The following is a 14,575-nucleotide window of genomic DNA, read 5'->3' as shown; positions in this document are numbered from 1 at the left end:
GGACTAAGGAGAGAACTGACGGAGGCCCGCAGGCGGCGGGTGGGGAGCGCGAGCCGGTTTTTGAGCATGTTTAGTGTCATAAGAAAAAAACGGTTGCAATTTCTTACATTTTTCGCAGAGTATTGATATATTATTAATCTGTATATGAGTAAGTACTTCAGGTACAAATGACCTTTGATTATACTCCAAACAAACTTTAGGTCTGCTCCTTGTGAATGCAGTAACGATTAGATAAATCTATGCACTGTTCTATTTTTAGGTATGTCATGGGCTTTGTTAGCAAAGAGAAGGAACGGCTCTTGCTAAAGGATAAAATGCCTGGAACCTTTTTGTTAAGATTCAGTGAAAGCCATCTCGGAGGCATAACTTTCACCTGGGTGGACCATTCTGAAAATGGTATATACTCACTACTGTTTATTCAGGTGCATTCAGTTTCCTCGGGTTTGGTTATTGGGATTTCAGTTTTCGGAAGTGTGTGGATCTGTTTATCATGTGTTCAGTATGTTTGAATATTACCTGTTGCAGTTGTCCCAGAACAGGGTACCCATTCTAAAAGCCTGTGTGGTCACCCTCTATCACATGCATGATCTGCAGTCTGTTTAGACTGCAGAAGGTCTGACGTGGACTTATAACCAGTGACTTGAAGACAATGCGGGTGGGAAGAATGATCACAAAGAATGCCTGCAGAAACCTGTATATTCCTCTGATTTCTGTTGTTCAAGGAGAAGTGAGATTCCACTCTGTGGAACCCTACAATAAAGGCCGGTTGTCCGCTCTGCCATTCGCTGACATCCTTCGAGACTACAAGGTTATTATGTCTGAAAACATTCCGGAAAACCCTCTGAAGTACCTATATCCTGACATTCCCAAAGACAAAGCTTTTGGTAAACACTACAGCTCCCAGCCATGTGAAGGTTAGATTCTTCGTGTTTGCTTTTTTCTTAAGATTTTGGAAAATAACCTCATATTGGAGCAAAGTAAACGAAGTTCCTCTCTTTGTTTACTTTGATCTTTGGAAGATCTAGGGGGCGTATGGAGGTCAAAGCCTTAGAAATGAAGTGGTATGGCAGCAGTTCCTGCGAAGGGACCGCTGGCTGTCGAACACTAGCAGAGTAACACGCAGTAGCTAAAACTAGACTTCACCGAGCATGGCCATGCTCTTCTCCTCTGTAAAATAAGAGTGATACTGACATCACTTCTATGGCTGGGGGAAAGGAAAAGAGAGAGCCGGTAACGAATGGTTAGACACTTTTAAAAGTAAGACAAGTCTGTATTTTGCATAGTAGCCCCAGGGTTTATAAGTTTTATATTTTTAACCTTACTGTAGTTTTACAACTCAGAGAATTGGTTCATTTGCTAGAGAAGTGACTTGGGGGTCTGTGCCTCATTTCCCTCAACCCTCAGCCTATCTTTCCTGGTTGTATCCTAAGGGCCTAGAACAAAATAGGCATTCAGTAAATGTTTGTTAAATACATGAAAGAAAATTCACGAAATTGCTATTTAATTGTAAGGTCAGCTCACCATTCTGTTTCTTTAATGAAAGTATATACCATCCATAAAAATCTTCATCTATAACAACTAAATATCTGGGCACCCTCTTTTAGAATATCTTTCAGTTGCCACTAACAGATGGTGACTTGCTGCTTCATCCCCTCTAAAATAAACAAACAAACAAAAATATAAAAGAAAACAAAAAATCCTGTGGCTTTTAAGTGACTTTCTACATCTGGTTGAATGAAATAGCAAATATCAATACAACAAATTACAGCTGGAAAGTTGGATCAAATTCTTGTTCAAGATGGTATACGAGAGAAATTTGGGGAATGTTTCCACAGTGAGGTTTGCACAGTGCAGTGGTACTTTCAAGAACACTGATGTCTGTGCCTCAAAAATTTTTGTAATCATAAGCTTCTAATTGGTATCAGTTTTAATGAAAACAACTGGGTTATTATATGTCTCCCAATACATGACTAAATTAGTCCTTATAGTCAAGCTTTAAAGGTAACCTAGAAGACAGGTATATAATTGATTCTCAATTTTTCCTACACATTTTATGTAAAGTCAGATTAGGCCTGCCAAGATATTTGTTTTTCTCATCTTGCACATTTATGTTTATCTAAAAGACTGTTTCCTCTATTCAGCTAAACATCTTTGTGAATCCTGAACAACTATATTATCTCTCTTCCTTTTAGCGTTGCTGATATTTTTCTAGACTTTTTCCCCCCAGTTTTATCAATAATACTGATAACATTTTTTACCAACATTGTGCCTTTCTTTTCCAGTTTCAAGACCAACAGAAAGGGGAGACAAAGGTTATGTTCCTTCAGTTTTTATCCCCATCTCAACGATGTGAGTAATCTTAGCCACATGTTAAATATTTATTATTTAATTTTTTTAAATAAAAGCTTTCCTATAGGAGATTAAAGGATAGAGCACAATACATATAACTGAGAATAAAGCATTTTAATGCCCACTGTCCCATTTCCTTTAATATTAATACATAAAGCTAGTCTTCAGGGCACACTTACCGGTCTCTTATGACTGGAATTATAAAGTTGCCCTTTTATATACCATATATTCCATAGCAGGTTGAATGCTCTGATAGGAGATGATGAATTAGACAGCTCAGTGTCACAAACAGATGAAGCCCTAGAAATGAGTTCCTGACACAGAAAGTCACCACGGGCTGTCATTTTCTAATCCTTTTCAATATTTATCTGGTTGTCTCTTTTAGCCGAAATGATTCAACTGAGCCCCATTCTCCATCAGACCTTCTGCCCATGTCTCCAAGTGTATATGCAGTGCTGAGAGAAAACCTGAGTCCCACAACAATTGAAACTGCAGTATGTTCCCTTTCTTTTCCATTGTTGGTCAGGGGCATGTCCGGTGAAGCAAAGGTGGTGTGAGAATCAAAGGGGCTGAAGTACTGCCCGGGCAGGGATAAAGCATGTTTACTGGAACAAGTTCTGAACACAACCCCAGGGGTGTTGGTTTGGTCCTGTGTACTGCTGATGTTCCCCAGATTGAAAGCAGACACCTTCCTTTACTTGAACTGCTTTCAGTTCTTTCCATCAAAGACCAGCAGAGGGCAAAATGTTCCCATACCCCACTCAGGCACAATTATCCCTGCTTCCACCACGGCCCCTCACGCCCCACCACTCTCTCCACTTTAGCAAACAACATTTATCAGTCAATACTTACAAGTCTAGTTTAATATATATTTTAACAGTTCAAGCACCATAAATTCTAATTTTTCTTGTTACTTGCACTACTAGAATCTGGAGCCTCTTCAAGTAGTATATGAGTAACAATCAATAGCATCATAATAGTCTTCTTTTTGAGAACTGGGTCATAATCTTTTTTTTATTTTTTATTTTTTATTTTTTTGAGACAAGTTCTGTTCTCCCTCTGTCACCGGGGCTAGAGTACAATGTTGTCATCATAGCTCACTGCCACCTCAAACTCCTGGGCTGAAGCAATCCTCTTGCCTCAGCCTCCTGAGTAGCTGAGACTACAGGCACATGCCACCACACCCAGCTAATTTTTCTATTTTTTGTAGAGATGGGGTCTTGCTCTTTCTCAGACCAGTCTTGAACTCCTGATCTCAAGCTATACTCCTGCCTCAGCCTCCCAAAGTGCTAGGATTACAGACATGAACCACCATGCCTGGCCATAATCTTTAATGTAATAATGTTATTTAGGACTTACTCTATTTGTTCTTGTCCCCCAATACTGTCAAGAGGTTCAAAGCCCAATTTACATGAAATCGAATATATATCAGAATAACAGAATCTTGCAGGGACCTGAGCCCCAAAAGATTTGTCTTTTGCTATAAATCAAGTGATTTTTAGTCCTTCTCTTGAAGATTTCCAGGGACGGAAAATTCACACTGTCCTTTGATGGCTTATTCCAATGTCAATTGCCCTGAATTTCTTAAGTTATTTATGTCTAGCTGAACTTTTGTGATGTGTTGCACCCATTTCCTTGTTATGTTTTTGGTAGAATGAAGAGGCCTTTTTCTTAAAACAGTTTTCTGTCTACTTGAAGGTGCCTTTTATTTTAGACTGATCAACCCCAATTACTTTTGTAAATACTTAATAATTGATAGAAAGATTATGGAGTATTTAGTAGACAATAGACTTATCTATCCAATAAATAATGATTCATTTGCAAAACAGGATTTTCCTCAAAGATCGTTTTCATTTTCAATTTTAGATGAAGTCTCCATATTCTGCTGAATGACAGGATAAACTCTGACATCCCAAAGAAGGAAGCAGATACAAAAGTTTAAAGACTGTTCTTTGCCAACAACAACATCTTCTTTCTTCACCTTTGTAAATACAGGTTTCCAGGAAATGCTTGAAATCTGAAGCTCTCTTCTCACTGGCATGGCACCCCCCTCCCCAGTTGGGAGTGTTGTGATTGAGTTGCTAAAAACCACAGCTTCAGATAAACTTACGAGATAAGACCACTTTAAGAAACCAGTGTTAATAACAATATTAACAGAAGACTTATTTGCATGTGTTTGTTTTATTTCTGACTTTGTTTCTCTGGTGTTATTTATGATTTTGGCTCTAGACAGTATAAGTTGTTAACATTTCAGGGTAGGCCAAGAGTAACGAAGTCACACCCAGATGTACCTGAGCAGGAAGGCCTGCGGGCAAAGGAAATAAGCCAATCAAGCTGGTGAGTGCCAGCAAGTGAGAGTGGTCACAGTAGATACAAGATGGAAGTAATCAACGAGCATTAGCAGCAATTCACAGGGTGTGCAGGATTGAATTATGAAGCCTCTTAATTGCCGCGTCAACATGGTCCGACCTGTGGGGTTCACAGCTGCTGGAACCACTGCCAAGGAAACTTCTTTTATTAGAGGAGGGATCTAGGGTCATTCCTGGTGGTATCTTGGGCAAAGTGCATTGATAGTATGGACATTGCAAGCAGAAACATGGGTAAAAAAATCTCATGAAATGAGGCCTGGGAGGAAAATAGTAACTCTGGCCTTAGGCAACTGATTTCATCCATGGATTGCAAATTCTTCATCTCTAAAACAGGTTGGACTAGGTGGGCTCTATGATCCTTTCCAGCTCCAGTAGTTTCTCTGGTTCCATGAATCCAACCTGAGACTGGGGAAAGGGATTTGGGATGAGAAGTCCCATCGCTTCAGTTTTCTCTGGTGAAGAGGAAGGGTAGGTGGTGCACTGCATAGCAATGCATGTACATGGGCTGCAGGTCTTTTTTCGTACTTGTCTCACCCCAGCTGAATGCTTCGTGGCACCATTGCCCTTAGTAATAGCATGGGATCCCCCGATGCCTAAGACCTAGGGAGCTCTTCATTTCCACTCACCCATAGGGAAGCTGCTGAGCTGGGCGAGGAAGTCATGCTACCAAGGCATCTCCCATGACCAGCTGCAGAAAAATCCCAAGGCTGGTTTCCAGGGTGAGCCCTGACTGCAGGGTCAGGGATGACAGCCCACTCTGAAGGGCTGCTATCCAGTTCTTTCCACCCATCTCCTGTCCTCCAGGCAATCCAAACAGGCAGAGGCTAATGTTTGATGGAAATGCATTCAAGGAAAGGAAAGTTTTTAATATAACTGGTCTTTTCCCTTAGATTTCATCCAATCAATCTCATCCTTTATACACACCCATGTGCACCCAGCTGGATCCTAGATTGGATCCACCTGCCCCAAGGCCAGTTCCTTTAACCCCTTGGCGAGCTCCTGACAGTACTCAGGGTGAAGGCTTCTGTCTAGTGGAGGGACACATCTAGCTGGAGGTGCACTCTCCCCATGTCTACTTCCCTCCACAAACCCAGTTTTCTAAAATTTGTTCGAGACATGTATATCAACTGGCAGCAGAATTGGAGGAAATAATTTAAACCTGGGCAAGATTTTTATAGTTTCATCTTTAAAGAATAATTTTCTACCAGGAAGTGCTCTTAAAACAATTGGATTTAGATATCAAAAAGGTTGCAGAAATTTTTCATTGTCTTGAATTTATCAAAAGTATGACGGACTCTTACCTATTCAACGTAAGTTTTAAAAGCTTGTGAACATAGAGCCTGGCAGAAGAATGCCAAAGTTTCATACTTGGCCAGAGCCATCATAATTATTTGGGAGTAGAAAATCCAAGGACAGCTGGGCACAGTGGCTCATGCCAGTAATCTCAGCACTTTGGGAGGCCAGGCAGGAGGATCACTTGAGCCCAAGAGTTCAAGACCAGCCTGGGCAACATAGCAAGACCCCATCTCCACAAAAAAATTTTTAAAAATTAGCTGGGCATGGTGGTGCATGCCTATAGTCCTAGCTACTTGGGAGGCTGAGGCAGGAGCCCAGCAATTTGAAATTACAGTTAGCTATAATCATGACTGCACTCCAGCCTGGGCAACAGAGTGAGACCCTATCTCTAACAACAGAAAAAGAAGAAAAAAGAAAATAGAAGGACACCTGTAGTTTGCTTTCTATAACAGAGGCAGAGGACACATTATGAGTTTAATAAATGGCTCTTTTTATTTAGATTCAGAATATTAAAATTAAATTCTTGACCCCAGAATAAAGAGTTATTTCCCAGGAGTGTGAGTCTGGCACTCCAGAAATCATTATTGTGGGAGTGTTGCTATAAAGAAATACCTGAAGCTGGACAATTTATAAAGAAAAAAGGTTTATTTGGCTCACAGTTCTGCAAGGCTGCACAGGAAGCCTGGTGCCAGCATCTGCTTCCAATAGGGCTTCAGGTGCGGGGACCTGAAAGAGGCAAACTCCTACACAGCAGTCAGCATCTGACCCACTCGTTTGACATGTTGCTTTACTCTGCTTGCTTTACTCATGGTTACGTTACCATACATACCTCAGGGTGCTAGGAAGGGCCTCCCATAAACTATTTCTTAGGGGCTTACCTCAAGCCTGCTTCTAGGAGTCACCCTTATCTGGAGGAGGGCAAGCGGCAACACCTTATCCCACTGTAGATGGGCTTCATGCAATTTCCATTCTAGATGTAGGGCTTTGCTTACTTGCTGGGTTACTCGCTACAAAGGAGGGTTCATTATCACTCTGTGTGGATGAAAGGACCTAGGAACATCCCGATGACCTGCAGGATCACTGAGACCACCATGTCCAGCTCCGTGGAGAAATGGTTCATCAGGTTCCCACTGGAGGTCCACTCAAAGAAGCTCATGGGTGCCTGCACGACATTGTGCAGCAGATCCAGGAGCAGGCGCAGGAAGCGAGAATCCGCCCTCGCCCCCCCCCACCAAGCGATGGACACGGCTATGGAGTAGCCAAACACATGATATCTTGCAAAATACCCAGGGCTCCGTAGATGCTCAGACAGACTTTAGTGTGTTCCTGGGTCCTGTTGACAATGAGGTCATCGGTCCAAAGACTGAGCTAGCAGTCAGAAGCCAGGGCGGCAACGTGGTTACACAAGAAGAGGAAGACGCTCAGGAAGGGGATGAACAGTCCGATGGCCTTCATGTAATCCCAGGACACGGACAGCTTGACCTTCCCTGTCTCAGCCTTGTCTGCTTCCTTCAGCTTCCAGATCTCTTCCTTCTTGGCCCTGGTTTTCTGCAGCTCAGCCATGCTGCTCTGGTGCCTACTGACATCCCTGCTGGAGGAGGAGTTGCTGCTGAGCTGTCTCTGCCGCTGCCCACAGCATTCATTACCAGCATGCCATTCTCCTTCTGCTTGGCCTCTTTCCCTGGACTGCTGATCCCGTCACCCCACTGTCCTCCGAGGCCTGTTCCTGCTCTGCACTGGCATACGTGAGCAGGAACTCGGCGAAGGCCCTGTCCTGGGCCAGCAGCTGCTGGTAGGAGCCCATCTTGAGTGAGTTCCTTCAGAAGCATTCTGGTAACTTCAGATGCTCTCTGCATTCGGGGAGGATAAGCCTCTACCCAGCCTGAAAAGGAATCTACTAATACAAATTTAGGCATCTAAGTGAAATTGCCAATTATTGACAAGGTGGATTCCCACATCTTGGGTTCCCTGTGCAGCAGGTCACTTTTCTGTCTTCGGATTATTTTGAGGTGCCTCATAAGAGGCCGAACCAAGGCTTTGGGTAGGAGAAAGAGTCCTTGAGAATTCTGTCTCCATTTAGCTATGTCATCCCACATGTCAGAGCCCCAGTCTTTAGTTTTAAAGGGGATCTGAATCTAGCTGGGGTACCAAGGCCCTGAGGAACAGATAACCTTCAGCAGCCTGATTTCTTTTTGCAACATAAGTGTCTCCCTACCCACTTTTTTATTTTTATTTTTTGTTTTTTGGTGACCAGGACAGTGCATGCTGGCCACCCTCTTGGGCTCAGCCACGGCCTGTATTAGGGCCATTATTTCAGTGGCATACTTGATATTCTTATTTCCTGCTATCAGGAGATGCCCTTGAGCATGCACAATCATAAAAGCATATTTAGTTACCTTTTTTCCTCTGGATCACTGAAGATCTCTGGTTAAATAGCACCCTGAGCATGCACAATCATAAAAGCATATTTAGTTACCTTTTTTCCTCTGGATCACTGAAGAGCTCTGGTTAAAGCAATCTGCTCAGCTTTCCGGGGTGAAGTCCCAGGGGCAGTGCCACTGCGGTGATCACCGCATATCCAGCCCTTTGTTGCCCATAAAGCTGCTCCTGTTGGTGAAAAGATACCAATTTGGTGCTGGCATTGGCTGATCTGACAGATTCGTCGTGCTAGAATAGACAGCCTCCGGAATCTCTAAACAGTCTTATTGTAAAGGCTCATTCTCTTCAGCTGGTAACAGGGTGGCAGGATTGAGAGTAGACACAATCTTTAATTAAATGTTGGGATTATCCAAAAGGATGGCCTGGTATTTTCCCAGCCTTCCTGGAGTGAGCCAATAACCTCCCTTCTGTTCTATTAAAGTCAGAACCTGGTGGGGTGCATATACTACAATGGTTGTCCTAAAGTGGATTTTTTGGCCTTTTGCAACACGTCACAAGTAGCTGCTACTGCTTGGAGGCAAGGAGGCCATCCTCTCACATTATTATCCAGCTGCTTTGACAAGCATGCCACTGGACGTGGGATGTCTCCCAACATCTGCACTAGGACTCCAAGGCCCATCCTTGCTTTTTTCTTGGATCAGGCATTCCCAAAGCAGAGGCAGTCATAAGACTCTGCTTTAGTTTTTCAAAGGCCCTTTGACAGTCTATGGTCCAGATCAGGGGCTCCACATCTGTCCCTTTAAGGCCCTATATAAGGGCTTTGCTATTAGTCCAAATTTGGGATCCAGATGCAACAGAACACCGCCATTCCTAGGAACCCCAGATAAATAACCTGCTGTTTGCAAACTTGTCCAATTGCAGGATCTGCAAGTCCCCCGCTAAGCTCCCATTAAACAAGGCAGGAGAGCCCTTTTAAACCCATGAGGCAACACAGTCCAGCAGCACCATGAGGCCACTCTAGTCCTAGGATCCTGGCATTCAAATGTGACTGAGTACCATTCATAGTCACTTGTACAATATCATTAATGGCATGAGATCCTACTCAAACCTATACTCATTGGTATGGGGAATTTAAATTCTATCTACACATCCCGGGGTCCTGTCAGCTTATATGGCCTTACTTACTTTTGGTAGCTTTCTTCTTGCAAATGCTGCAACAATGTGCAGATCTGCTGAGGCCCAAATGTCAAAGAGAACCGCTCAGCAATGGCAGTCTCCCGTATGCTTCACCAGGCCCTGGTATTCCTCCAACAGGAACTTGGCTACATCCCCTGGAGGTGAGCTTCTGCCACTTCTGAAACAACTCTCCATGCTCTGGATCGCCTAGGTCTGTCCCCTGGGGCTGCTGCAGGCGATTTCCTCAGCAGACGCTTGCCAATGGCTTCCTCTCGGCTGCCCCCCTCCCCACCACCAGACTGCTTATACCCACGCGGTTTGGCACCAATTGAATCCATACTGTCGGTTTCATCTGGGGCTCCTATGGGGATATTTGGATTGGAGCCACTAGTGACACAGGGGGCCCTTTGTCATCTGAGTCCTGGACTTGGAAAAAAAAACCTGTTTGCTCTCCTGGGGGTTTCTGGTTACCTGGAGCCCTTTGCAATTTTGGGCAGCACTCTTTCCAATGTCCTTACTTTTTACAAAAAGCACATTGATTGTACATCAACCTGGGGCAACTTTTTCTGCCCTTTCCTTTTTGACTGTCCCAAAGGACACTGCCAGCTGTCTTGCCTATTCAAGTCCCCTATTGTCATAATGGAATTTGCCCTGTCCCAGCTACCGGGTGCCCTCTGGCCAAATTGAGTTCCCTGCTGGGTCTTAGAGGGAAAGACCCTTCTCATTCCCAAGTCATAACCCAGTGGGCATGTTATATATTTTTTTAGGGCAAAGTTTTATAAAATTTTTGAGACGTTTTTGTCTCTAATAGTTATATTAATTTATGGAGCAACAAGGAATCAAGGGTCTCGGCGTGCATGCTGGGGAACTTACTCAGGTAAATGGCCAAGCCATCTGGATACTTCCCAAATCTATTTCCTTTTCCTCAACAAAGTTAAAGCTGGTTGGAGCTGCATCTAATCTGGAGAAGAGAGAGATGGGCATTCCCCAGAGCTAATCAGGCTCCAGCAGCTTCTGGGATGGTCCCTCACTCTCTTACTAGAAAAGGCAATGCTCCTACAGCTTGACCCAGGGCTGCTCCCTGCCCCTTCTAGCAGTGGCGGAGTGCTGTTCCACCAGGGCGCTGGTGGACCCACCCAGGGGTGCCAAATTCTTTTACCTAAAGTTCGGCACTTGTCCTCTCATCAGAAGAATGAGGACAGGTGATTAGAGGAGAAGGAAAGGGAGGTTTATTAATTTTCCAGCAAATGAGGAGAATGGAGATTGTCATCTTAAAGTGCTGTCATCCTAACTATAAGCAGAAATACAGAGCTTTTAAATGGAGAATTTTAAGCTTTCATGCTATTGCTTTTTAACTACAGTTGATGGTTCTAATCCATCCCATCTCTGGGGAAGACAGAGATGACTGTCTGCCCAGACAATTCCATGGAGCCAACTCCTGTGGTACAAAGAACAAAGGACATTCCCCTGCCCCTCAGATTACTGGCCTCGGGCAGGGACTTAGGTTTTAATTCCCAAAAATGGGTGGGGGGGAGGGCGGGGAGTTTTAAAGAGACAACTGGTAAAACATTTTACCCTTTTTCAGGCCACTCCTTCTGTTACAGTTCCAAACTTTTTCTGGTGTTCTTATCTTCTTCTGAGTCCTCAAACTCTTCCTACCTCTGCCCATTACCTACTTCCAAAACTGCTTCTACTTTTTCCAGTATCTTTATAATAATACCCTAGTCCTCAGTACCAATTTTCTGTCTCAGTCTGTGTTGTATTGCTATAAAGGAATACCTGAGGCTGGGTAATTTATAAGAAAAAGAGGTTTATTTAGTTCACAGTCCTGCAGACTGTAGAAGAGGCAGGGCACCAGCATTTGCATCTGGTGAGGGCCTCAGGCTGCTTCCATTCATGGTGGAAGGCAAAGGGAAGCCAGCATGTGCAGAGATCACAGGACAAGAGAGGAAGCAAGAGAGAGAGGGGTGAGGTGCCAGGTTCTTTTTAACAACCAGCTCTCACAGGAACTGACAGAGCCAGAACTCACTCACCTTCCCTCCAGAGGGGTATTAATCTATTTGTGAGAGATCCACTTCCAGGACCCATACACCTCCCATTAGGCCCCATCTCCAACATTGGGATCAAATTTCAACATGAGATTCAGGGGTACAAACATCCAAAGCATAGCAGGGAGTAATGGGATTTGTCAGGGAATTCCTGGGGATACCTGTTTAGTCCAAGAGAAGCTGTGCCACATGAGCAGGAAATATAATAGGAAGGGAATTCATACTATGTTTCCAGCAAATCCTACCCCAGAATATTTTATTCTGACAACAATGACTTAGTAAATCCAGGCTGCTATAACAAAGTACCATAGACTGGGTGGTTTATCAACAACAGAAATTTATTTCTTGCAGGTCTGGAGGCTGGAAATCCAAGATCAGGGAGCCAGTATGGTTGGGTTCTGGTGAGGGCCCCCTTCAGCACTGCAGACTGTCAATTTCTTGTATCCTCCCATGGTGGAATGCGAGCTAGAGAGCTGTCTGGAGTCTCTTTTATAAGGGCACTAATCCCATTCCTGAGGGTTCACCCTCATGACCTAATTACCTCCTAGAGGCACCACCTCCTTCATACCATCACATTGGGGGTTAGCAGTTCAACACATCAATGAGGGAGCACAAACATTCATTCCATAACAAACTAGTAGCAAATAAGCAGCACTTAATGAAATCAAATAAAGATTTAGTTTCTAAATACCAATTACATTTTTACTTCTCCCCTCACTCATCCCAGATCAATTACAGATATACATTCTGCTAATCCCTTTTCAAACTCTTCTTAATGTAAAAAACCACTTTAATCAATTGACTGTACTGAATATCAATGCTTTTATTTATCTGAAATAAATGCTGAAAGAAGACAATTGGCCAGTGCGTTTCATCAAAGTCTAAGGTAGCAAGGAAGACCACCCCCTCCACCCAAAGAAACATGAAGAATGAATATACCTCTGGCATACTCAAGGGATTTTTCTTTACCTCCGTTCAGGAGGCCCATGAATTCCCTGTTGTAGAAGGAATAGAATTAAGGGTCAAGCCATCCTAGCACTGCACTCTAGCAACAAATAATTACATGGTCCAGACTTAGCAAATTGGCCTTTGTGCACACACTTTCCAATTTCTGACACACAGTAGAGACTTCCTTTTTTTCCAAACTGACTGTGAACATTTATCAGTTTGACTGATTGTGTTTTTTAAAGGCTGGCTTATTAGCATATAATTTACATACAGTAAAATTCACACCTTTTGGGGTGTGTCAGTCTACGAATTCTGACAAACCCACAGAGGTGTGTAACCACTACTATAACACACAACATTTCTACCACACTCCTCACAAAGAAGATGCTATAAAAACACAGTGAAGGACATTCTCTGCAACAACTTCACAGTAAGTAAAACAAATAATTTTATGCAGCTTCATATGTAGACAGAGGTCTCTGTTTAAAATAAGTGGAGTCATTTCACTCCCTGCCTAAAATCTTTGAATGGCTCATGAGCTTTTGCATTAGCAGTTCTTACCTGGGGAGTATGGACAGAATTCGGGGGGGTCATGGATTTAGATGGCAAATGCTACAGTTTTATTTCTACTAATTTCTAACTAAAGTTTAGAATTTCCTTCAGGTATGAATAAGGGAAGAAAACCATAATCCATACCCATTTATATCACATTATGGTGGTTATAGTTATCTCAAAATATTATTTATACTAAGCACAATGCTGAAATTGCATTAATTAGACCCACTGCCACATCCTATTATTTAATGCCGTTAATAAAGAAGTGTTTAATTACTACGTTACAAAGTTGGTTTGATATCTGTATTTCAACATAATTGGTTTCCTTTCTGGTCTTATGCATTTTATCTTATTCAACTAAAAACATTACTTTTTAAAGAAGTTCATCAATTTTGTCAGACTGCCAAAGGGGCCCACAGCAGTAGTTTTAAAATCCCAGATAAACAGATAAAGACCGTAATTATCAACAGATCTTTCCAAAGTCATATATTGCTTAGTCTCTTCTTAGTCTTTAGTTCATCTCTCTCCTCCCCAGCGGCTTCTCATCCTCCAAAATGTAAACACACAAGACTGAACTACTTTCAGTTTCTTTGATGGCCCATGCTCTCTCTCACTTCCCTCTGCTGCATCCTCTCAGTTCTCCAACCCCATCCTATCTACTCCTCACCTGGATGTTCCCACACCCTTCAGGCTCCTTCCAAACACAAATACACTCGCACACACACATATGTGCATATGCACACACATGTGCAAGAATAGCTCAGCTCACACCATGCCTTCTCCATAGCATCCTCTAGATCTCTCAGCCTTTGGTGTGAATGCACATCATCTGCCTTCTTCATCAGACTCTAAGCAAGCTCTGTATGTACAGGGACCAAGACAGCTTGGTTCACAGTAACGTCCCTAGGATCTAGCACAATCTAGCCCTTAATAAATATTTGTTAATGATTTAGTGTTTGAACACATAGAGCAGAGTGATTAAGTCCTTCTGTTTCTTTGCTCCTTGGTCTGCCTGCAAAACTAATCTAGAATTCTCTTCACAATGCTTCTGACCTCTAAAATCATGAAACAATCCCCAATATTATACTTCATCCTGATTAACCCAAACACACTTGCTTTTGATCATACGACATAGGACTTCCTCTCCACCTCACCCTTAACTTCCAAGCTCTATAAAAATGATCTAGAATTATAATGTTTATTAGCTCACCCTAGCTTTCCTCTAAGTATTATCTCATGCATGCCTAACATCCCAGACATCTGCCCACCAAGTGTTCCTGAAATTTCCCCTTCATTAAATTCATAAGCATTATGACTCCTGCCTCTGCCAAAGGTCTTACAGAACATTCTCTTACAGTCATCCTCTTAGAAGTCTCCCAGACTGCCACAGATGGAAAGAACCCTAGAGGCCATCGAGAGAGGGTAGAGAGGGGGCAAAGGTTGCAAGGGTGTGGA

The 14,575-nt window shown here is 43.0% G+C and overlaps 1 protein-coding gene across 1 annotated transcript in view; it reads left to right on the top strand.

The window, feature by feature from the left end:
- The window catches only part of STAT4 (signal transducer and activator of transcription 4), a 101,729-nt gene extending 97,487 nt beyond the window's left edge, over nucleotides 1-4,242 (top strand). Inside the window, exons 15-19 of the mRNA XM_012647922.1 lie at nucleotides 260-396; nucleotides 723-914; nucleotides 2,283-2,349; nucleotides 2,735-2,843; nucleotides 4,216-4,242. Coding sequence (XP_012503376.1) covers nucleotides 260-396; nucleotides 723-914; nucleotides 2,283-2,349; nucleotides 2,735-2,843; nucleotides 4,216-4,242 — 532 coding nt within the window. The remainder of the gene's footprint in view (nucleotides 1-259; nucleotides 397-722; nucleotides 915-2,282; nucleotides 2,350-2,734; nucleotides 2,844-4,215) is intronic.
- Nucleotides 4,243-14,575: the final 10,333 nt, after the last annotated feature.

The sequence above is a fragment of the Propithecus coquereli genome, unplaced genomic scaffold (genome assembly GCF_000956105.1).
Source record: "Propithecus coquereli isolate 6110/MARCELLA unplaced genomic scaffold, Pcoq_1.0 Scaffold279, whole genome shotgun sequence".
NCBI classification, from domain to species: Eukaryota; Metazoa; Chordata; class Mammalia; order Primates; family Indriidae; genus Propithecus; species Propithecus coquereli.
The sequence above is the reverse complement of the archived record's forward strand: the minus strand, read 5'-3'. Positions and strand labels throughout refer to the sequence as shown.